At 45.5% G+C, this 22,500-nt stretch overlaps 1 protein-coding gene across 11 annotated transcripts in view; it reads left to right on the forward strand.

The window, feature by feature from the left end:
* The window catches only part of LOC122256648 (CIN85 and CD2AP related), a 177,788-nt gene that overhangs the window by 57,402 nt on the left and 97,886 nt on the right, over positions 1-22,500 (forward strand). For 5 of the 11 annotated variants that reach the window (XM_086554214.1, XM_086554204.1, XM_086554197.1 and 2 more), the window contains exon 2: positions 3,992-4,556. The exons of the other annotated variants lie outside the window; for them this stretch is intronic. In XM_086554214.1, the coding sequence (XP_086410340.1) occupies positions 4,467-4,556 (90 nt within the window). In that variant the 5' untranslated portion in view covers positions 3,992-4,466. The remainder of the gene's footprint in view (positions 1-3,991; positions 4,557-22,500) is intronic. 11 annotated transcript variants of the gene reach the window in all.

The following is a 22,500-nucleotide window of genomic DNA, read 5'->3' on the forward strand; positions in this document are numbered from 1 at the left end:
TTTCCTCTTCCCTCTTCCCCTCCCCTCCCCCGTCCTCCTCTCTATCCCCTCTTCCCCTCCCTTCCCCCGTCCTCCACTCTCCTCCCTCTTCCCCCCCCCTCCCCTCCCCTCCCCTCCCCGCCCTCTTCCTAACCCCTCCCTCTTCCTCAACCCCGTTGTTCCTCTTCTTTCCTCCCGTCCTCCCTCCCCTCCTCAGGCCCCCCCCACCCCCACCCCCATCCTGATGTTTTATTCATGACCAGAACTTCGGACGTTGTTTCAAATTGAGCGGGTTATTAATGCATGCGAGGATTTCCCTCTCTTTTGCTCCTCTCTGTTTCCTCTCTCCTCTTTGTGTATTCTATTTTTACTTTTTTTTCTTGTCTCCTTTTTTTATCTAGAAGAAAGTTTTCTTTATTCATAGATTGTCCTTTCTTACTGTCTGTTTCTTCGCCTTTCATTTGTTTTGTTTTTCATTGTATTATTATTTTAGATTTTTTTTAAAATATTTTTGTATGTATCTCACGTTCTCTCTCTCTCTCTTTCTCTCTCCCTTTCTCCCTCTCTCTCTCTCTCTCTCTCTCTCCCTCCCTCTCTCTCTCTCTCTCTCTCTCTCTCTCTCTCTCTCTCTCTCTCTCTCTCTCTCTCTCTCTCTCCTCCCTCTCTCCTCTCTCCTTCTCTCTCTCTCTCTCCCTCCTCTCTTTCTCTCTCTCTCCTCTCTCCTCTCTCTCTCTCCTCTCTCTCTCCTCCCCCTCCTCCCTCCCTCCCTCCCTCCTCTCCCTCCTCTCTCTTCTCCTTCTCTCCTTCTCTCTTTCTCTTTCTCTTTCTCTCTCTCTCTCCCTTTCTCTCTTTCTCCTCTTCTCTCTCTCATCCTCTCTCCCTCCCTCCCTCTCTCTCTCTCCCTCTTTTCTCTTATCCTCTGTATCTCACGTTCCCTCTCTCTCTTTCTCTCCTCTCTCTCTCGCTCTCTTTCTCTCTCTCTCTCTCTCTCTCTCTCTCTCTCCTCTCTCTCTCTCTCTCTCTCTCTCCTCCTTCTCTCTCTCTCCTCTCTCTCTCTCCCCCCTCTCTTCTCTCTCCCCCCTTTTCTCTCTCTCCTTTTCTCTCTCTCCCTCTCTCTCTCTCTCTCCCTCTCTCTCTCTCTCTCTCTCTCTCTCTCTCTCTCTCTCTCTCTCTCTCTCTCTCTCTCTCTCTCTCTCTCTCTCTCTCTCTCTCTCTCTCTCCAGTATTACTCAGGGTACCCCCTTTTTCTTCCCTTCTCCTCCTTTCCTTCTCCCCTTCGTCGTTCTATGTGCTCCTCTTCCGCGTTCCGACCCTCGCTAAACGCATCCTTCCCCCTTGCCCCTTCTCCTCCTCCTCCTCCTCCTCCTCCTCCTCCTCCTCCTCCCTCTAGCCTGTTACGCGTAGCATTAGGTGATGGGGGCGGGGGGTAGGGGTGGGGGGCAATCAGGCAGATGCGGTATTTGTTTACGGGGATCTAGTGCGAGTCAAGTTTGTTGTCACTTGCAGTACACGGGCAGGTATTGATGGCACTCGTACTCACGCTCATACACTCACGCTCACTCGCAGAATCGCACTCACTCTCAGAATCGCACTCAGAATCGTGCTCACACTCACACTCACTCTCAGAATCGCACTCAGAATCGTGCTCACACTCACACTCACTCTCAGAATCGCACTCAGAATCGTGCTCACACTCACACTCACTCTCAGAATCGCACTCAGAATCGTGCTCACACTCACACTCACTCTCAGAATCGCACTCAGAATCGTGCTCACACTCACACTCACTCTCAGAATCGCACTCAGAATCGTGCTCACACTCATACTCACTCTCAGAATCGTGCTCATACTCACACTCAGAATCAGTCTCAGAATCACTCTCACACTCACTCTCAGAATCGAACTCAAACTCACACTCACTCTCACACTCACTCTCAGAATCGCACTCGCTCTTACACTCACTCTCAGAATCACTCTCACACTCACTCTCAGAATCGCACTCGCTCTTACACTCACTCTCAGAATCACTCTCACACTCACTCTCAGAATCACTCTCACATTCATACTCACTCTCAGAATCACTCTCACATTCATACTCACTCTCAGAATCACTCTCACACTCACACTCACTCTCACTCTCACTCTCACTCTCAGAATCGCATTCATACAAACAAACAAATAAACAAATAAACAAACAAACACACTTGCAACGTACACTTCTATGCACACCTGCTTACCTGTGTGTATGAGTGGAGGATGCAAGGAACACCAACGAAGAGAGAAGGACACATAACATCCGCCCTTTGAGATGCGTCAATTATCATAAAAGCATTGGCGCTCCTTAAAAAAATAATAATAATGATAAAAAAGAAAAATAAATAAAGAAATAAAAATAAATAAATATATATATATAATATATATTTATAAAAAAATAAAGATAAATAAATATAGAAAAAATAAGAGTAAATAAATAAATAAATAAAATGAAATAGATAAAGAACGAAAGAAAAGATAAATAAAACAAGTTTTCGCGGTTGACGCTTGTGGTCCTGGAGGGTCCTCGTCATCGTCGATTTTCGCGTCATCGTCATCAAACGCCGTCGTCGACAGCCTCGTCACTGCGTCCTTCATCTTGACCTTATCCTTTATTCGCCATATTTCATCTTTATTGTTGCTAGCAATTGCCGTTAATTGCCACCGTGATTTTTTTAACGAATTAGGGAGGAAGAAGTCATTCAAAATCATTATCGCCGCGACTAAACCGCAATCAATTGCAGTTAATTGCCACCGTGATTTTTTTTTTACGAATTAGGGAGGAAGAAGTTATTCAAAATCATTATCGCCGCCACTTAACCGCAATAATCACCTCTTGGCTCATGTCAAAACCGTCATCATCACCATCATCATCATCTCTATTGCCGTCAGTACAACAAGCAGGATAAGCATATTATATAACTGCCATTATCACGCCGTCATTTTGAAGTCGCCATGACTAGCTAGCATTTCTCATCGCTAAAAAAAAAGAAAGAAAGAAAAAAAAACAATAGATGGACGAGCCTCGCTGCATTTGCACCTATGAACAATGGTAGTGTGCTTTTATAGTACGTGCGGGAAGGTACTCCTACACCTCTACACTGACACCTATTGTATCAGTGTAGAGCGCGATGCAGTGTCATATCGTGGCCATGGTAGTAGGATTTTATCTTTTTTATCTTTTATCTTTTTTTTTTTTTTACGCAACTTCCGCCATTTGTATAGAACTTCCGGTTATCTTATGTTGGGAGTGGAGGGGGAGGGGAGGGAGGGAGGGGAGGGGAGGGGGAGTAGAGGAGGGAGGGAGGGGAGATGGCACTACAAGGCTTTATAAATGGAATAACAATGTGGCGGGAAAGTCGGTGGTGTCGTGGCACTAAGGCTTAAATTAGGTTAGCTTGTTAATTACGGTGGGGTTCCTTTCTCTCTGGATTAGCTTTTTGGCAGTCGTATTTATTTATTTTTTCTTCTGCTTCTTCTTACTTCTCCTCTTCCTCCTCCTCCTCCTCCTCCTCCTCCTTTTCTCTTACAAACAAACATTTTTTGTTGTACCTGAAGATATTTTGTTCGAATTTGCAAGGTTTTCCACCCAAGGTTTTTTCATTTGCATCACTCGATACCCAAACGCACGCCCCACTCTCGCATCGACGTTAGACCGAGGAAGGTGATCATCGGTTAATGCATTTAGCGACATTATCTAAACATGGAAAGAAATAAGTTGTTTGGGTTTGTTTCGTTTTGAGACTCTTTTATTAAAATTGTGGGTTGCGTTGGTTATCTACATCTACATCTCGTGGGTGGATGTGTAATTGTCGTCGGTATATTCGATGCCACGATGGGAGAGAAGGGAAGGAAATCACATATTGAATTTAATTATGTATCTTGCAATATGATTTTCGTATTGTTCGAAGGTTGTGACATTGAGCTTGAACCTTGAACCGAGGAAGACCCTTCAGTATATTATATTTTTAATTTACAGGATATATTAGCCCAGCAAAACATAGCACACACACAAAAAAAACACACACAAAGGTTTGTGATTGAACTTTGTGCCTAACCTTGTGCGGCCGATCGTGACACCGCGCCCGCCCGCCAACCTGTGTGTTTTGATCGGCGGGCCTCTTGAAAGCAAGGACTTTTGACGGATGTGCTTGATTTTTTATTAAGAGAGATAGAAAGAGAGAGAGAGGAAAAGAGAGATAGAGAGAGAGAGAGAGACCATCGACAGACAGAAAATGGAGGCGCGGGGTACGACGATCTCAACCGCCGGAAAGTTGATGACGCGTTAGTGAAGTTACCCCCCCCCCCCCAAAAAAAAAGAAAAAAAAAACATATTGCCACACAGGTTTTTTTTTTTGCCTGCGTGCCTGTGTGCGTGCGTGTTTATTTAGAGTTTCGGTAAAGAAAGTTCTCGGTCATGGCAATGCGTGGGCGCGGCTGAACGAGACCGGACTATGTTCCTCGTGTGCTGTAGCGGGAGACAGAAGCGCTACAGCTTCACGCCCAGTTACTCCTTCTGTCACCAGCGCGCTTCCGTTTACCAGGTAAGTCGGTGCATTACGCCCGTGCGATGTTGAGGCGATGTTGAGTTATTGTGATAATTACGGTGAGAGGGGGGGGGTTATTGTCATTTGCCACCCCTCTCCCCCTTCTCCTCCCTCCCCCTCCAAGGCCAGCTTTTTATTTGCCTCGCTGATGATTGTGTGTTCTCTTGTTGCGTTATGTTTCCTGCCTTGTTAATCTTTGTCCCGTCGATCACGGCACGTTGACTGATCTGCACGCGGACGCGCATGATGGCTATATATATATATATATATATATATATATATATATATATATATATATATATATATATATATATATAAATATATCTATATATACATACATACATACATACATACATACATACATACATACACACAACACACAACCGCACACACACGCAACACAACACACGCACACGCACGCACACACACACACACACACACACACACACACACACACACACACACACACACACACACACACACACACACACACACACACACACACACACACACACACACACACACACACACAACGCACCACACACACACACACACACACACACACACACACACACACACACACACACACACACACACACACACACACAACACACACACACACACACACATATATATATATATATATATATATATATATATATATATACATATATATTTAATATATATATAAATATATATAGATATAATATATATATATATGTTTATATATGTGTGTCTATATTTATATATGTATGTATATGATTGTGTGTGTGTATATATATATATAATATATATATATATATAATATATATATATATATATATATATATACTTATTTATATTGATGTATAAATGCATGTAATGTATATGCATGTATAAATATACATATATATGTGTATGTGTGTGGGCGCGTGCGAGTGTGTGTCTATGTGTGTGTGTGTGAACTATATACATATTGCTTTTATCTTTTATTATGTAAATACATAAAACTTCTGTTGTTGAAGTTGTGGTCTACACGTCCGAAATGTCGCCACAACGATGATGACACAGCACTCGCCTTCACGATACAGCCCACGTAGCAATCACAAAGTCTGAGTCATGCAAACTTTGGAGTGCATGTTGAAATAACAAAAGTCCGTGGGAGCAAGACTGGCTCGCTTCAAAGTGATTGGAAATGAGATTAGAACCTCGGAATGATACGAAGGAGGGGAAAGCGAAGCCAATAATCACCATTGAAATATTGAATGACCCTATCACCGGATGTTGGTTAGAAGGCATTGATAATTCCCGTTTTCTAACAAACTATTCCGTTTTCTAACAAGCTATTACGTTTTCTAACATCCCGTTTTCTAAAAGCTATTCCGTTTTCTAACATCCCGTTTTCTAACAAGCTATTCCGTTTTCTAACATCCCGTTTTCTAACAAGCTATTCCGTTTTCTAACATCCCGTTTTCTAACAAGCTATTCCGTTTTCTAACAAGCTATTCCGTTTTCTAACATCCCGTTTTCTAACAAGCTATTCCGTTTTCTAACAAGCTATTCCGTTTTCTAACATCCCGTTTTCTAACAAGCTATTCCGTTTTCTAACATCCCGTTTTCTAACAAGCTATTCCGTTTTCTAACATCCCGTTTTCTAACAAGCTATTCCGTTTTCTAACATCCCGTTTTCTAACAAGCTATTCCGTTTTCTAACATCCCGTTTTCTAACAAGCTATTCCGTTTTCTAACATCCCGTTTTCTAACAAGCTATCCCGTTTTCTAACAAGCTATTCCGTTTTCTAACATCCCGTTTTCTAACAAGCTATTCCGTTTTCTAACATCCCGTTTTCTAACAAGCTATTCCGTTTTCTAACATCCCGTTTTCTAACAAGCTATTCCGTTTTCTAACAAGCTATTCCGTTTTCTAACATCCCGTTTTCTAACAAGCTATCCCGTTTTCTAACATCCTGTTTTCTAACAAGCTATTCCGTTTTCTAACAAGCTATCCCGTTTTCTAACAAGCTATTCCGTTTTCTAACAAGCTATTCCGTTTTCTAACATCCCGTTTTCTAACATCCCGTTTTCTAACAAACTATTCCGTTTTCTAACAAGCTAATCCGTTTTCTATGTCACCGGGCGGCCACGTGACCGACCAGTCCACCGCCGCCCCGATCGCTCGGTTCATCATAATCATTCATGCACAGTGGTCCGTGGGTTCTTGCTCTCTTGTTTGCTCTGGACGGATTTCCGCTTGTTTTGCTTGGCCTTTTGTGATTTCGCTTTTGGTGGGGGGTTGGGAGGGATTGCATGCATGCCTAGGTTTGTTGTTTGTTTGTTGTTTGGTTGGTTGGTTTGTTGGTACGATTTTCCTTGTTTTTCTTTGTTTTTGTTTTTTCGAAGGGCAAAGTGTATATCTTTTTTTAAAATATTGAATCTGTTCTCTCTCTCCATCTCTTCCCACCTTTCCGTTACTATATCTATCTATCCATCTATCTATCTATCTCTTCTCTTTCCGTTCATCCTTAATTGAGGCGCCCATCCACCGCGCCTCGCCATCAGCGCCGCGCCGGAGGAGAACCAGTGCACGCCACAGCATCTCCCCCCTCCCCCCTCCCCTCCTCCTCGCCCCTCCCTCCCCCTGCTGCGGCGACCTTGCAGTGTGGAGCCCTGAACACGCTACTGAGGGTAGGAGGGAGGGAGGGAGGGAGGGGGGAGGGGGACTGAAGGGGAGCATCAGCAGTTAATATTGCAGAGCAACTTGATCCATCAGGGTGGCTGGCTGATGGTGTGCCTCGCCCCTCACCCTTCTCCTCCTCCTCCTCCTCCTCCCTTTACCCCCCCCCCCCCCGTTCTTCACTTCTCCCCTTCTTCCCACGTCCGTAGAGTTGATCATTATGAGCCGGGGTGGGGGTGGGGGAGGGGGGGGAGATGGAGATGAAGAGAGGGAAATGGAGTGAGAGAGAGAGAGAGAGAGAGAGAGAGAGAGAGAGAGAGAGAGAGAGAGAGAGAGATTGTGAGATTAGTTGTCCATCTTCCGATTTTCCGCCTATCTGTACTAGGAGGAGTGGGGGTGGGGGGGGGGGGGTAGTGGGATGACAGAGGGTGACATGACAGTCTAAGAACGTGTCCACCCCTTAAAAAGATATTTTAAAGATAGAGTTAAAAAAATAAAGATGGAGTTAAAAAGATATTTTAAAGATAGAGTTAAAAAGGGTATTTTAAAGATAGAGTTAAAAAGATATTTTAAAGATAGAGTTTAAAAAATATATTATAAAGATAGAGTTAAAAAGATATTTTAAAGATAGAGTTAAAAAGATATTTTAAAGATAGAGTTAAAAAGATATTTTAAAGATAGAGTTAAAAAGATATTTTAAAGATAGAGTTAAAAAGATATTTTAAAGATAGAGTTAAAAAGATATTTTAAAGATAGAGTTAAAAAGATATTTTAAAGATAGAGTACATGTCAACACCCCCCCTCCCCCCTGTGGCGGGATTGGCAGATAACTTAAGTAGCATTGCAACACCGGTCTATTTATGATAGAACATATGCAACTTGCATACAGCTGCGAGGAAAGAGGGGGAGGGGGGGGGACTGAGAGAGGGTGGAGTGAAAGGCGGTGGAAGGATAAGGGTGCGGGGAGTGGGGGAGGAGGAGGAGGAGAGGGGAGGAAGAAAAGGAGGAGGAGAAGGAGAAGGAGGAAGGGGGAGGAAGAAAAGGAGGAGGGGGGAGGAAGAAAAAGAGGAGGAGGAGGAGGGAGGAGGAAGAAGAGAAGAAGGAAGGAGGGACGAAGAGGAAGAGGAGGAGAAGGAAGGGGGGGAAGAAAAGGAGAGAGGAGGGGGAAGAAGAAGAGAAGAAGGAGAAGAAAAAGATGAAAGAGGAGAAGGAGGAGGGAGGAAGAAAAGGAGGAGAAGGAGGAAAAAGAGAAGAAGAAGGAGGAGGAGGGGTGAGAGGAAGAGAAGGAAGGAGGGACGAAGAGGAGAGAGGAGGGGAAGGAAGAAGAGAAGAAGAAGAAGATGGAAGAGAACGAGGAGGAAGGGACGAAAAGGAGAGAGGAGGGGAAGGAAGAAGAGAAGAAGAAGAAAAAAAAGAAGAAGGAAAAGATGGAAGAGGAGGAGGAGGAGGAGAGGGGAGCGGGGAGGAATGAGGGCGGTTATTATACTACTAAGGAATGTTTCTTACGCCCGGCGCCTCTGTTTTGTTTAGCAGGGAAGCGAGGCGATCTGGTTTCGTTATTTGTTTGGTGCGCTTTCCTCCTCCTGTTCTTGTAGCTGTTTTGCTTGTTTCTGTTGTTGTTGGTGTTGTTTGTGCTGTTTTTTTGTTTTTGTTAGTTTTGTTGTGGTTGTTGTTTGTTGTTGTTGTTTTTGTTTGTTTCGTTTTGTTTTTATCTGTTGCGAGATTCGTACGGGGAAGTATATGCAATGAGTTTGTTTGTTCTTTTTTTATTATGTTTGGTGTCGTTCCTCTGTATGTTCTTTTTGTGGTTTTGTTTTCTATTTTTTTGTTTATCTCTTCGTCTTGATATTCTTCTTGTTTTTCTTGTTTTTGCTTTTTTTACTTATACTTTCACCAGCGTATTCCAAGTGACCTACTCGAAGCTATTAGTTTTTTTGTTTTTTTTCTGACAGCACTACTAACCACCGCCGTTAATATTGCTTACTACCCCTTGCTGCTCTTGCTGTCTATGTTGCTATAGCTACATTTTATATCTTCATCATCTTTATCCTTTTGCTTTGTCTTTCTTTTTTCTCTTTTTTTTCTTCCTTCTTCTCTTTCTCCTTTATTCTTCTTTTTATGCTCTTTTATTCTTCTTCTCTTTTTTCTCCTCTTCTTCTACTCCTACATTTGCCTTCTTCTTCTTCTTCTACTGCTTTTCCTTCTTCTTCTACTACTACTACTACTATTACTTTCCTTACTTCTTCTTCTTCTTCTTTATATTCTTTATATTCTTCTTTTTCCTCTTCCTCCTTCTTGTTTCTCCTTCTTCCTCTCGTCATCGTCGTTATCCTCCTCCTCGTCTTCCCCCTCTTCCTCCTCAACCTCCTCTCCAATTTAATCATCTTACCCCTTTCATCATTTTATCGATTCTCTTCCTTACACCTCCTTTAAATCCCTCTCCCCTCTCCCCTCCCTTCCCCCCTTCTCCCTCTTCTCCCATCCCCCATCCCCCATCCCCCATCCCCCATCTCCCATCCTCCACCCCCACCCTCCCTCCCTCGTTTCCTTCGTCATTATTCCTAATCTTCTGCCATCAGTGTTTCACGTGACAAGTGCCACTTCTCTCGGGCTGTCGCTGTGAACGCGGTCTCTTTATCCATTTCACGGGGTGTTTCTCCTGCTCTCTCTCAGCTGCTCTGTTCGTCCTTCTTCGTTCGGGGCAACAGCTGAAGCACATCGTTCCTGCGAGGGATTTGGCACTATTTGGTGGCACTGGCCGGGGATAGTAGGAGAAGTGTGTATATATGTATATTGGGTTGTGTGTTCTTGTGTTATTCCGCTCCCCGCCCCCTCCCTGCCCCCGTTCTTTTTTTCTTCTTCTTCTTTTCTTTTTTTCTTTCTATCTCTTCTTATCTTTCTTCTAGAACTTTACCTTTCCTCCTCTCTCTCTCTCTCTCTCTCTCTCTCTCTCTCTCTCTCTCTCTCTCTCTCTCTCTCTTTTTTTTTACCTCCATCCATCTTTCCTCCTCTTTCCTACATCCCCTTTCTTCCCTCCCCTATCTCTCCCCTTTCCCCTCTGTCTGACCCCCCCCCACCTCCATCTTTCCCTCTTCCTATCTCCTCCCCCTCTCCCCCCTCTCCTCCCCCACCCACCCACCCACCCTACCGGCTGTTCGACGGAGGTTAGGTTAGGTCATTTCGTCATTATAGGTGAGGTGCCGCTTGCGGGAGGGTGCGCACGGTGCGAACGGTGCGGGTGAATTGCTTGCAAGCGGTTCGTTTAGTCGTAGTGGAATTTAGTACGTACGTAGGAGTGCGGCGGTGTTTTCTGGGGTGTTTTATGTCTGTCCCTTAATTGTGCGGTTATGCGCGAGTGTCATTTGTTTTTTGTTTGTTTTTTTAGATCGTTTATTTTCATTTTTTTTTGTCTTCTCGTTAGTGCGTTTTTTTAATGGTGTGTCTCCGTGTTTTATTTTTATTAACGAGGAAGTGTGTAGAACTGATTTTGATGAATGTGTGTTTTATAAGATATTTTATTTTCTTTCTCTTTTCTTTTCTTCCCTCTTCGCCTCTCTTCGCCGCGACTGAAAATTAACGGGCATCAGATCGTATTTCGACTTCGGTTCCCTCATTAGCATGATCACAGACACCGCCCTCGCCCCTCGCCTTGGATAATGAATTCCTCGTTGACTTTTGGTCGATGGTTATCAGCTTATTAACGAACGTGTTAAGCTGTTATCGCTCCGGATTCGGTCTCGCGGGGAAATCTGACGTGAAATATGTCGTCTGTTATACTAACGCTGAATGTGAGGGTAAAGGAGCGCTTATTTGTTTTGCTTTTTTTGTTGTGTATTTTGTTTTGGTATTCAGTTGTATCGTTTTTTGGTTTATATATATTTGTTTGTTTAGTTGTTTGTTGTTTGTGGTCTCTCCACCGTTTTTGTGCTTTCCCTTGAGGCTTTGTCACAGAGAACGGAAGATAGCATGCGAGATTTCGAGGGGTAACTGCACAAAAATATTTAGAGCTTTTCTTTCGTTATTTATTTATATATTTATTTACTTATTTAAAAACTGCATGATGTCCCTTACTGTCATTGATGTTAATCCGTTTATTTACTTTTTTATTTTCAGCCATGTTTTATCTTACATTATAATTAAGTACCACGCATGCATAATCCCGAATATAGCCATCAGTAATTTTTGTCTTTTTCTTTTCAGGTAAGAACAAAACAATCGCAGAGTTGGCAGGAATCAGCGCGTCACGGTACGTCGTGCTTGTATCATGTGATATTACGTTTCCCATTACCCAATTTAGTCAGCGTGGGTGCGCGTTGTATCTGATAAAGATTTAAAAGATTATAGTCGGTTGTGTCGACACGTCTTTTGCACATTCTTTACGACGTCAGTGTTTCTGTGATTATATTATTATTATTTTTTTTATTACGGTTATTGTTATTATTGTTATTTATTGCTTGTTATCCTTCACGACGTCAGTTTTTCTGTGATTATATATATTTATTATTAATTTTATTTATTATGGTTATTATTATTGTTATTTATTGCTTGTTATCGTTCACGACGTCAGTGTTTCTGTGATTATATTTATTATTTTTTTATTTATTACGATTATTATTATTGGTATTTATTGCTTGTTATTATGAGTAATATTTATTATTTTAGTTGTTATTATTTTTACGCTCGTGGGGTTGGTTGTCTTTGTTCGTCTTTTTTTTTTAACGGAATTATTCCCTTTGTTAGTTTATTCACACGGATTATTAAGTCACATCATCGTTCTCTTCTCTGCGTTTATTTCTTTACCTCTTCACCTCTTTCCGAACACGTTACCTCTTCACGCCCCTCCGTTACTTTCTCCAGTTTGCCTTCATCCCATCTCCCTTCTCTTCTCTTCTATTTCTTTCTCTCTCTCTCTCTCTCTCTCTGTCTATCTATCTATCTATATATCTCACTTTATCTCGTTCTCTCTCTCTCTCTCATTCTCTCTCTCTTTCTCATTCTCTCTCTCACTCTCTTATCTCTCTCTCTGTCTCTCTCTCTCTCTCTCTCTCTCTCTTTCTCATTTCTCTCTCTTTCTCATCTCTCTCTCTCTCATATCTCTCTCTCTCTCATCTCTCTCTCTTTCTCATCTCTCTCTCTTTCTCTCTCTCTCTTTCTCATCTCTCTCTCTCTCTCTTTCTCATCTTTCTCTCTCTCTCTCTCTCTCTCTCTCCTCTCGTCTCTCTCTCTCCCTCTCTCTCTCCTCTCTCTCTCTCTCTCTCTCTCTCTCTCTCTCTCTCTCCTCTCTCTCTCCTTCCTCTCTCTCCTCCTCTCTCTCGTCTCTCATCTCACCTCCTCTCTCCCTCCCTCCTCCTCTCACCCCCTCTCTCTCCCTCCCTCCCACCTCGCCCACCCCCCTCGCCCTCCCCCCCCCGTCCCCCACATCACTCGTAATCCTTGAAATCCTAAGATAACGATGACGTAATGAGCGGCCGAGTCCAGGCAGTGCCTCACCTTCTGCACATACCAAAGCCCTACCCCGTCTTGCCACATTGCACGTGTGCAGCGTGCATTTGGGTTATGTGTGGGCATGGCGGGATATGTGGACGTGTTTTTTTTTTTTTTTATCGACTTCTGAAGTGTCAGTACGGATTTTCTCTATTCTGTCTATCTGGGTTTTTTTTCTCTCTCTCTCTTTCTGTCTGTATTTTTATCGATCTCTTTATTTTTTTCCCTCGCTCTCTCTCTCTTTCTCTTTCCTCTCTCTCTCTCCTTTCTGTTCCCCTTTCCCTCCCCTGCTCTCCTCTCTCTCTCCTCTCTCTCTCTCCCACACGTTTCTTGTTGCCTCTTACTTTGTCTTGCTATCTCCTTCTCCCATTTCCCATTCTCCTTTCCACTCCCTCCTTCCCCCTTCCCCCATTCTCTTTCCCCCCCCTTTTCCTTTCTCCGTTTCCCTTTCTCCTTGTCTTTTCCCCTTTCTCCTTTCTCCTTTTCCTTATCCCTTTCTCCTTTCTCCTTGTCCTGTCTCCTTTCTCCTTGTCCTTATCTTTTTTTCCTTTCTCCTTGTCCTTATCCCTTTCCTTTCTCCTTGTCCTTTCCACTTTCTCCTTTCTCCTTGTCCTTATCCCTTTTTCCTTTCTCCTTGTCCTTTCTCCTTGTCTTTATCGCTTTCTCCTCTCTCCTTGTCCTTTTCCCTTTCTCCTTGTCCTTATCGCTTTCTCCTCTCTCCTTGTCCTTTTCCCTTTCTCCTTGTCCTTATCCCTTTCTCCTCTCTCCTTGTCCTTATCCCTTTCTCCTCTCTCCTTGTTTTTATCCCTTTCTCCTTTCTCCTTGTCCTTATCCTTTTCCTTTCTCCTTGTCCTTATCCCTTTCCTTTCTCCTTGTCCTGTCTCCTTTCTCCTTGTCCTTATCCCTTTCTCCTTTCTCCTTATCCTTTTCCTTTCTCCTCTCTCCTTGTCCTTATCCCTTTCTCCTTGTCCTTATCTCTTTCTCCTCTCTCCTTGTCCTTATCCCATTCTCCTGTATCGTCTCTCCTTTCCCCTTTCTCCATGACCTGCAATCCCAGTCCTTCAATTTATCTTCAATTCTAACGGTTTCCCTAGCGCATCTTGATATCGCCAGTCCATTGCCAACCACTCTGTTCTCCACCTTCCCCCTCTTCCTCCTCCTCCTCCTCCTCTTCCTCCTCCTCCTCCTCCTCCTCTTCCTCCTCCTCTTATTATTATTATTTTCCTCCCACCCGTTCGCTTCCTTTCGCCCGCTCCTCCACCCACTCCATCCCTCATTTCGTGAACTGACTCGGACATTTTCTGGCTTCTCCCAGTTCACCCCCTTGCCTTCATTCTTCCCTTCCCTTCCCCCCCTTCTTTATTCTTTATCTCTTCCATCAATCCCCTCCCCCTTCCATTTTCAGTCTCTCTTTCTTCCTCCTCCTCCCCCTCCCCCTCCTTCTCCTCCTCCTCCCCTCCGTTGCTCTCTCTTTTTCTTTTCGGTCTCCGGTCTTCCCCTGTCTCTCATCCTCTCTTCACTCTCCTCTTCTCTGCGATTTTCTTTACCTCCTCTCATTTCCCCCTTTTCTTTTCGTTCTATGTGTCATCTCTTCCCCTTCCTCCCCCTCTTTCACCCTTCCTCCCCCTTCATTTTCCCCTCTCCCCGCTCTTCCCCTCTTTCTCACTCTTCCCCACTTCCTCCCCTCTTTCTCACTTCCTCCCCTCTTCCCCACTTCCTCCCCTCTTTCTCACTCTATCCTTTTGTCTTCTGTTCTCTTTCCTCCCTCATACCCTCATCTCCCCTGATTTATTGAACATTATGTGCTCAGACGTTTATGAGTCGCGTGGATTTTTTTTTTTTTGTACCATGTCCAGATGTTCTTTTAATGTCTCTCTCTCTCTCTCTCTCTCTCTCTCTCTCTCTCTCTCTCTCTCTCTCTCTCTCTCTCTCTCTCTCTCTCTCTCTCTCTCTCTCTCTCTCTCTCTCTCTCTCTCTCTTTCCCTTCCTCCCCCCCCTCTCCCTGCCCTCTCTCTTCCTTTCCCTCTCTCCCTCCCTCCCTCCCCCACCCCCTCTCCCTTTCCCTCCCTCCCTCCCCCACCCCCTCTCCCTTTCCCTCCCTCCCCCACCCCCTCTCCCTTCCCCCTCCCTCTCTCTCCCTTCCCCCTCCCTCTCTCTCCCTTTCCTCTCCCTTTCCCCTCCCTCCCCCACCCCCTCCCCCTCTCTCTCCCTCCCTCCCTCTCGCGCATCGTAAAGATAAAAGAGTTCACAGCTGAAAGGACCCCTTCAGCTCGCCTCCTCCGTAACTTGCCGTCCTCGCAATCGACGCCCGACGCTCCGAGCTCGACGTCGACTGCATTCTGAGGGCGTCGAGTGGCATCTCTGGGGCTACGTGAGGCATCTCTGGGGCTACGAGAACACTGCATGGGATGTCTGCTCTCCGTCACGTCAAAATGCCAGCCTCAAGATTGGTGCCCTTCTCTTGGGGGAGGCGAGTGTGAAGTCACTGGTTGTTGCGTCTCCTCCTTCTCCTCCTCCTCCTCTTCCTCCTCTTCCTCCTCCACCTCACCCCTTCTATTCCTCCTCCTCCTTTTCCTCCTTTCACTATTCCTCCTCCTCCTTTTCCTCTTTCTACTCCTCCTCCCCCTCCCCCTTCTACTCCTCCTCCTCTTTCCCCCCTTCTACTCCCCCTTCTACTCCTCCTCCTCTTTCCCCCCTTCTACTCCCCCTTCTACTCCTCCTCCTCTTTCCCCCCTTCTACTCCCCCTTCTACTCCTCCTCCTCCTCCTCCCCCTCCCCCTCCCCCTCCCCCTCCCCCTCCCCCTTCTACTCCTCCTCCTTCTACTCCCCTCCTCTTCCTCCTTCTACTCCTCCTCCTTCTACTCCCCTCCTCCCCCCTACTACTCCTCCCCCTCCTCCTCCAGTGCTCTCGTTTCTTGTGTCGTGGCTGGGTTTCAGTTTGTTTGTTTGTTTATCATTATTATTACTATAGTTGTTAATTGTTATTTATTATTGTTATTTTTTTTTTCTTCACCCTTTTCTCCCTCAAACTTCGATGCCAAAAATAGCGCGCAAAGAAGACGAAGAAAAAAGAAACACATCGGTCAGGTACTTTTTTTTTTCTTCGCGTGATTATTAGTGAGCGATAGAAGAGGGAGAGATATTTGTGCCGTATTTCAAGAGCTGATTGCACGGTTGAGCGCGCGCCGTCACTCCGGCATCCTTTCTTCTTCGACGGCTCTCGGTTAATCATCGGAAATTTTTGAGCATTTTTTTTTTTTTTTCTCTCTCTCTCTCTCTTTTTTTTTTTTTTTTTTTTTTGTCTTCTTATTCTATTTTTGTTTTTGTCTTATTCTTTTTCTCTATTGGGGACTCTTTTTTCTTCTTTTTTCTTTCTTTCTTTCTTCTCTTTTGGTTTTGTTTTTGTCTTATTCTTTTTCTCTATTGGGGGCTTTTTTCTAATTCCTTTTTTTATTTCTTTCTTTCTTGTCTTTTTTTGTGAATATTGAGACTGCGGGAATGCTGAGGACGGGTTGATAAAGGAAGACAAAAGGACAGGCGAAAAGGCTTGTGATAGGCGGCCAGTGGTGGAGAGGAAGATTTTTAAGAATATGTAAGAATTATGCTGAGAGTGACAAATCGAGGAAGGGAGAGGTTTGGCCTCCTCTCGTCTTGCTTTATCTCTCTTTGTCTCTTTTTCTTTCCCTTTCTCGTTCTTTTTTTCTCAGATTCTCTCTCTCTCTCTATTTCTGATTCTATTTCTCTCTATCTATCTCTTTTTTAATCTCTCCCTCTCCTCTCATTCTGACCCTCCCTCACTCCATCTCCCTCTCCCTCCCTTCCCTTCCCTCTCCCTCCCCTCCCTTCCCTCTTCCTCCCCTCCCTTCCCTCTCCTCTCATTCTGACCCTCCCTCACCCCTTCTCCCTCTCCCTCCCTTTCCTCTCCCTCCTCTCCCTCACCCCCTCTCCCCTCCCTTCCCCCTCCCTTCCCTCTCCCCTCCCTTCCCTCACCCCCTCTCCCTCCCCTCCCTCTCCCTCCCCTCCCTCTCCCTCCCTTCCCTCTCCCTCCCCTCCCTCTCCCTCCCCTCCCTTCCCTCTCCTCTCATTCTGACCCTCCCTCACCCCTTCTCCCTCTCCCTCCCTTCCCTCTCCCTCCCTCCCTCCCTCCCCCTCCCCCTCCCCCTCCCCCTCCCCTCCCTCCCCACCCATCCTTTCCCTCTCCCTCTCCCTCTCCCTCCCCTCCCTCACCCTCACATCCTCTCCCTCTCCCTCCCTTCCCTCTCCCTCCCCCTCCCCCTCCCCCTCCCCTCTCCCTTCCCTCTCCCTCCCAGTGTATTCCAAGGTAGTGCCAGTCGGAGACCGAGTGAAGGAGCGAAGGAGAAGGTGCGGGAAACACTTACCGTCTTGTTAGTCATTGGATTGAAAATAGTTTTGTCATCATCACGAGGGGAGGAGGTAGGGGGCGGGGGCGGGGGGGTGGAGTAGGAGTGGAAGGGGGAAGGGGAGGGGGGTAGAAATAGGAGTGGAAGGGGGAAGGGGAGGAGGTGGAGGTGGAGGTGGTTACCTGTGTATTTGTTTCGGGTGTGATTTTTTTCTTTTCTTTTCTTTTTTTTTCTTTCTTTCTTTTTTGTTTTGTTATTTTATCTGATTGATTGCGTGTGGAACGTCTGAGGGTATATTAAATGTGGGGAGTGATGTGTGAGAGTATATGCTGAAGTGTGGGAATCGTTACTTAAGGGACAATGTTGCAGCTATGTTGATAAAGGGAAGGGTAGATCTCGGCTTCGGCAGGTATGCATGCACGGACGATGTGCACTGCGCCACCGTGCACTGGGCAGCTTCCATGGGCCCGCTGGCGCAAGGGTGATGGTTGCGCACTGGTTGCTGTAATGGTCCATATGTACCATCCATTCTCTTCCCTTCTCTTTCCTTTCTTTTCTTTTCTTTTCTTTTCTTTTTCCTTCCCGTCCGTTCCCTTTTATCGCTCCCATCTCTTCATTCCTTTTGTCCTCCCCTTCCCTCCTTTCTCCTCCTTTCTCCTCCTTTCTCCTCCTTTCCCTTTCCCCTCCCATCCATTCTCTTCTCTTCTCTTCTCTTCTCTTCTCTTCTCTTCCTTCCCTCTTTCCCTCCCCTTCTCTTCCTTCCCTCCCTTTTTCTAGCCCTCCCTCCCCTTTCTCTCTTTTCCCTTCCTTCTCCTCCATGCACCTGTTACCCCTTCTCTCCCCCCGCCCCCCCGTCCCGTCCTCATTCCTCCTACCCTCAACACCCACTCCCTCACCCCCACCCCCACCCCCACCCCCACCCCCTTTCGTTCCCCTCTAACTCGAATCCCACCCCCTATATCCCCCCTACTGTCTACCCTCTGCCTCCCCCCCACCCCCTATTCACTACTCTCTATCCCACATCCCTCCCCTACCCTCCCCTACCCATCCCTACCCTCCCCTACCCACCTCTCTTCCTTTAGGAGGCGTAATTGTGAGGATGCAGGTGGCAGGGATGGGTTAGAGGGGGGGAGGGGGGGGTTTAGGATGACAGGATATGCCAAGGCCCATGCAACCCCCATGCAGCAGTGTCCTTATTGCTACTTTTAGTTTTTGTTGTTGTTTGTTGTTGTTTATGCTGCAGGTGGGGGTTAGGGTGGTGTTTGATATTGGTTTTTTTTTTATTTGTTTTTCTGTTGTTGTTTTTTCTCTCTCTTTTTGATGTATATAATCTATTGCCTCTCTGGTCTTTCTCTCTATATATATGCCTATCCATCTATCCATCTATTTATCTACTGAACTATCTATCTATCTCCTCTTCACGGCTCGCTCTCGCTTTCGTCAGCTTTCCCTTGGGTCTTGATGCGGCTTGCGGTGACGTTCATCGCTCGCTGGCTTGGCTTTACGGCTGCTATGACAAGGACGCTGCTGTCTCTTCCGATTACCGTAATGGGTGCTTTTTTTTTCTTCTTATTTTACCGTTGCACTGGTCTGTTTTTTTTCTCTCTCTCTCTTTCTTTCTTTTTCTTTCTTTCTCTCTCTCTCTCTCTTTCTTTTTCTCTTTTTTTCTCTTTCTCTTTCTCTTTCTTTCTCTCTCTCTTTCTATCTCTCCTCTCTTTTTTCATCTCTCTCTTCCTCTCTCTTTCTTTCTCTTTTTTATCTTTTTCTCTCTTTCTATTTCTCTTCCTCTCTCTCTCTCTCTCTCTCTCTCTCTCTCTCTCTCTCTTTCTTTATATCTCTTTTTTTATATTTTTCTCTCTCTTTCCCTCTTTCTATTTATCTTCTTCTCTCTCTCTCTCCCTCTCTCTCTCTCTCTCTCTCTCTCTCTCTCTCTCTCTCTCTCTCTCTCTCTCTCTCTCTCTCTCTCTCTCTCTCTCTCTCTCTCTCTCTCTCTCTCTTTCTCACTCACTCACTCACTTCCGCTTGTACCGTCACTTTATTTGTATCGTAATTGTCATTGTTATCGTCTCTGTGGCGGTCATTACTATCAGCTTTGTTTATTATGCTTTCGAGTGCATGTTGCTACGCCAGTGTTCACTTCTAACCCCCCCCCCCTTCCCTTCTCCTTCTTTTATATTCGAGTACATATTGCAAAGCCGATGGTCCTGTCTTGTTGCTATTGCAGAGCTCTAACCTCCCCCCCTCTCCTCCACCCCTCCTTCCTTTATATTTATTATCTGTCGAGTATATTCATTATGTTGTTGTTGCAGGCTTGGCGACTAATCCCAACCCTCCGTCCTATGTATGTTTGGTGTTTTCTGAGTACTTGTTGCAAGGCTAATGTTGCTGCGTTGACGACTGTCTGTCTTTCGTATTGTGTTTTCGGGTGGCTTATATAGTGCGAGATATAAATACTCTATGTTGGTGTTGCAGAGTTGATGATAAAATCACCCCCCTCCCCCCTCTCACCCGTACCCGCCGACCTACCCCCACCCTCTCTCTCTCTCTCTCTCTCTCTCTCTCTCTCTCTCTCTCTCTCTCTCTCTCTCTCTCTCTCTCTCTCTCTCTCTCTCTCTCTCTCTCTCTCTCTATCCCTCTCTCCCTCTACCCCCCCTCTCTCTCTCTCTCTCTCTCTCTCTCTCTCTCTCTCTCTCTCTCTCTCTCTCTCTCTCTCTCTCTCTCTCTCTCTCTCTCTCTCTCTCTCTCTCTCTCCTTATACGGCAGAGTTAAGGACAAGCACAGTGTGAATACCTCCAGCGTCGTTAGGGCGAACGGACGAGTGGCATTCCCCCGAAGCCACTCTTTCCTCGGGATCCTGACACACAGACACTTGTCCCGCCTCGTCCGAAACGGTGGGTTTTGGCGTCGACTTCGGCTTGTTGAGTGGGGCGTATTGGAGAGGGGGTGAGGGATGGGGAGGGGGTGGGGGATGGGGTTGTGGGAGGGGTAAGAGACGGAGGGAGGGAAGGGAAGGGAATGGGAGGGGAGGGGAGTGGAGGGGAGGAAGAAGGTAAGAAAAGGAATAGAGAGACAGTAGGAGGAAGAGGTGAAGGGAGAGACAGAAGGAAGAATAGGAGTACGAGGAGGAGAGGATGGGGGAGGGAGAAGAAGAGAAGGAGGGAAATGGTTGGAGGAGGAGGAGGAGAAGGAGGAAAATGGATAGGAGGAAGGGTAGAACGAGGAGAAGGAGGTTAGAGAGTGTATGTGTGTCGTTTTCATGAGGTTCTCATGGCGAGGGAGAGAGACTTTTTTTTTGACTTTGACGAGTTTATTGAGACAAGTGATTACGTACATCTCAAAAGGATGAGGTAACATAGGTTATCCTCACCCCAATCTTAGTCCCTCTTTGGGCTCACATATATTTTTACAAAACCTTACAGCTATGTCAACATGTTGAAATATATACAGAGCAAAAGACGGGTCAATCACAAGCATACACAATTAAATGTTTACATATCAGGAGAACGATATAACAGTATGGATTATCACCCTCAGCATGCAAGGTCCTCTCCTAAGGTCACATGATTACATACATGAAATATGTGGCGCACATATATGTTAATAACATATATGTATGCTCCCGGAGGAAAGAATTTTTCAGAAAGTCAAGAAGTATGTTTGTATTTAACAGGATGATGTATCATAAATGATATTCATTCACATCTCAATAAAATCCTACTTGGGCTATCGTAGTCTCGGCAGAAGGGAAGTCACAATCGGGTATACACTGTTGTCAACTACAATTATGTGGTCGATGCGAAGTGTTTATACTTCTTTAAAATTTGTATTACCTGGCCATTTCTAAGCATCCATACAGCTTGTTCGAGGAGTCCAGCTATCTCTGAGTTTCTGTAAATCTGAAGCATGGGACACTGTAAGATATAGTGTACTAAGGTGTGTGACCTTGGTGACCTACACACCCTGCATTCTTTTTCCTGTTCACCTGTCGGGACACCTAACTCCCAGTAGTATATGCGGCTTGGTCACCCGTTATGGACCGGTACTGTGCCATGAGAATTATCGAGGGAATCGGACATAATTATGAGGTGTGGGAGGGACACTTCGGGTTTTAGGTTTATTTGAGAGCGGGGGAGGGGGAGGGGGAAGGGGAGGGAGCGGGAAGGGGCTGAGGGAGGGAGAGGGAAAGAGAGGGGGAGGAGAAGGGAGGGGGGAGGGAGGTTGGGAGGGAGAGGGGGAGGAGAAGGGAGGGGGAAGGGGCTGAGGGAGGGAGGGAGGTTGAGAGGGAGAGGAGAAGGGAGGGAGGTTGGGAGGGTGAGAGTGTGGGAGAGAGGGGGGGAGAGAGAGAGAGAGAGAGAGAGAGGGGTTAAAGATAAGAGTTCGTGTATGAAACATTTAAAGAAGAGTGTGTGTGTGTGTGTGTGTGTGTGTGTGTGTGTGTGTGTGTGTGTGTGTGTGTGTGTGTGTGTGTGGGCGGGTTTGTGTGTGTGCGTTTGCGAGGAAGAGATACACAGACAAACAGACAACGATTCACGTCATAGTCTTCATTATTTACACAAGCTTCTTCCCCCGATTGTAGATGAAAGCAAGCACGAAGTCAAACCAAAGCATAAAATGCCCCTAGACCTTCCCTCAGGCGGCGAGTGTGGGTCAGAGTGGCCCACGGAGCAGAGGTAACCATCCTTTATAACCTGTAATGGACTTGGCATGTCAATTTGTAGTCTTGAGTAATCTAAAAAGGAAACAAAAATAGCATTGCGACAAGCGGACATTGTGTACTTTTGATGATTGCAAATGAACTTGACTGCGCAGGCATGGGACCAGTTTTTTTTTTTTTTTTTTTTTTTTTTTTTTTTTTTTTTTTTTTTGTGTGTGTGTGTGTGTGTGTGTGTGTGTGTGTGTGTGTGTGTGTGTGTGTGTGTGTCTGTTTGTGTGGAGGTTTCTCTATATCTGTTCTTATTTCATGGTTGCGTTTTGCCAATGTCTGTATTTTCGTATTCTGCTGGTTTGTTTATATTTTGAAGGATCTGTACCTGTTCGTAAGACAGACAGAGAGAGAGAGAGAGACAGAGAGAGAGAGAGAGAGAGAGAGAGAGAGAAAAGTAATAGCATTAAGTATTTGTTGATATGTGCGCATGCAATGATGCACGCCATGTCAGATGAGGTTGCACATATTCTTAGTTTTTTTTTTCTCTCTCTCTCTCTCTCTCCTCTATTAATATTCGATTTCCCAACAAGGAATTGTTTTTGTTCCGCTCGTATTTGCGTCGGTCATGATGGCTGCTGGCTCGGCATTACGGATGACGCAATACTTTCACATCAGCGCCTTAATTAGCCGGAGAGGAATGGCGGCGGATGGAGTTAACACCCGTGAGGTATAGATGCCGGGATGGATCTGATGTGGAGGGTGAGGTGGATGGAGGAAGGGAGAGGGAGTGGGAGAGGA

Source organism: Penaeus japonicus, unplaced genomic scaffold (genome assembly GCF_977035675.1).
Source record: "Penaeus japonicus unplaced genomic scaffold, GWHDUDI00000001_assembly GWHDUDI00000029, whole genome shotgun sequence".
NCBI lineage: Eukaryota > Metazoa > Arthropoda > Malacostraca > Decapoda > Penaeidae > Penaeus > Penaeus japonicus.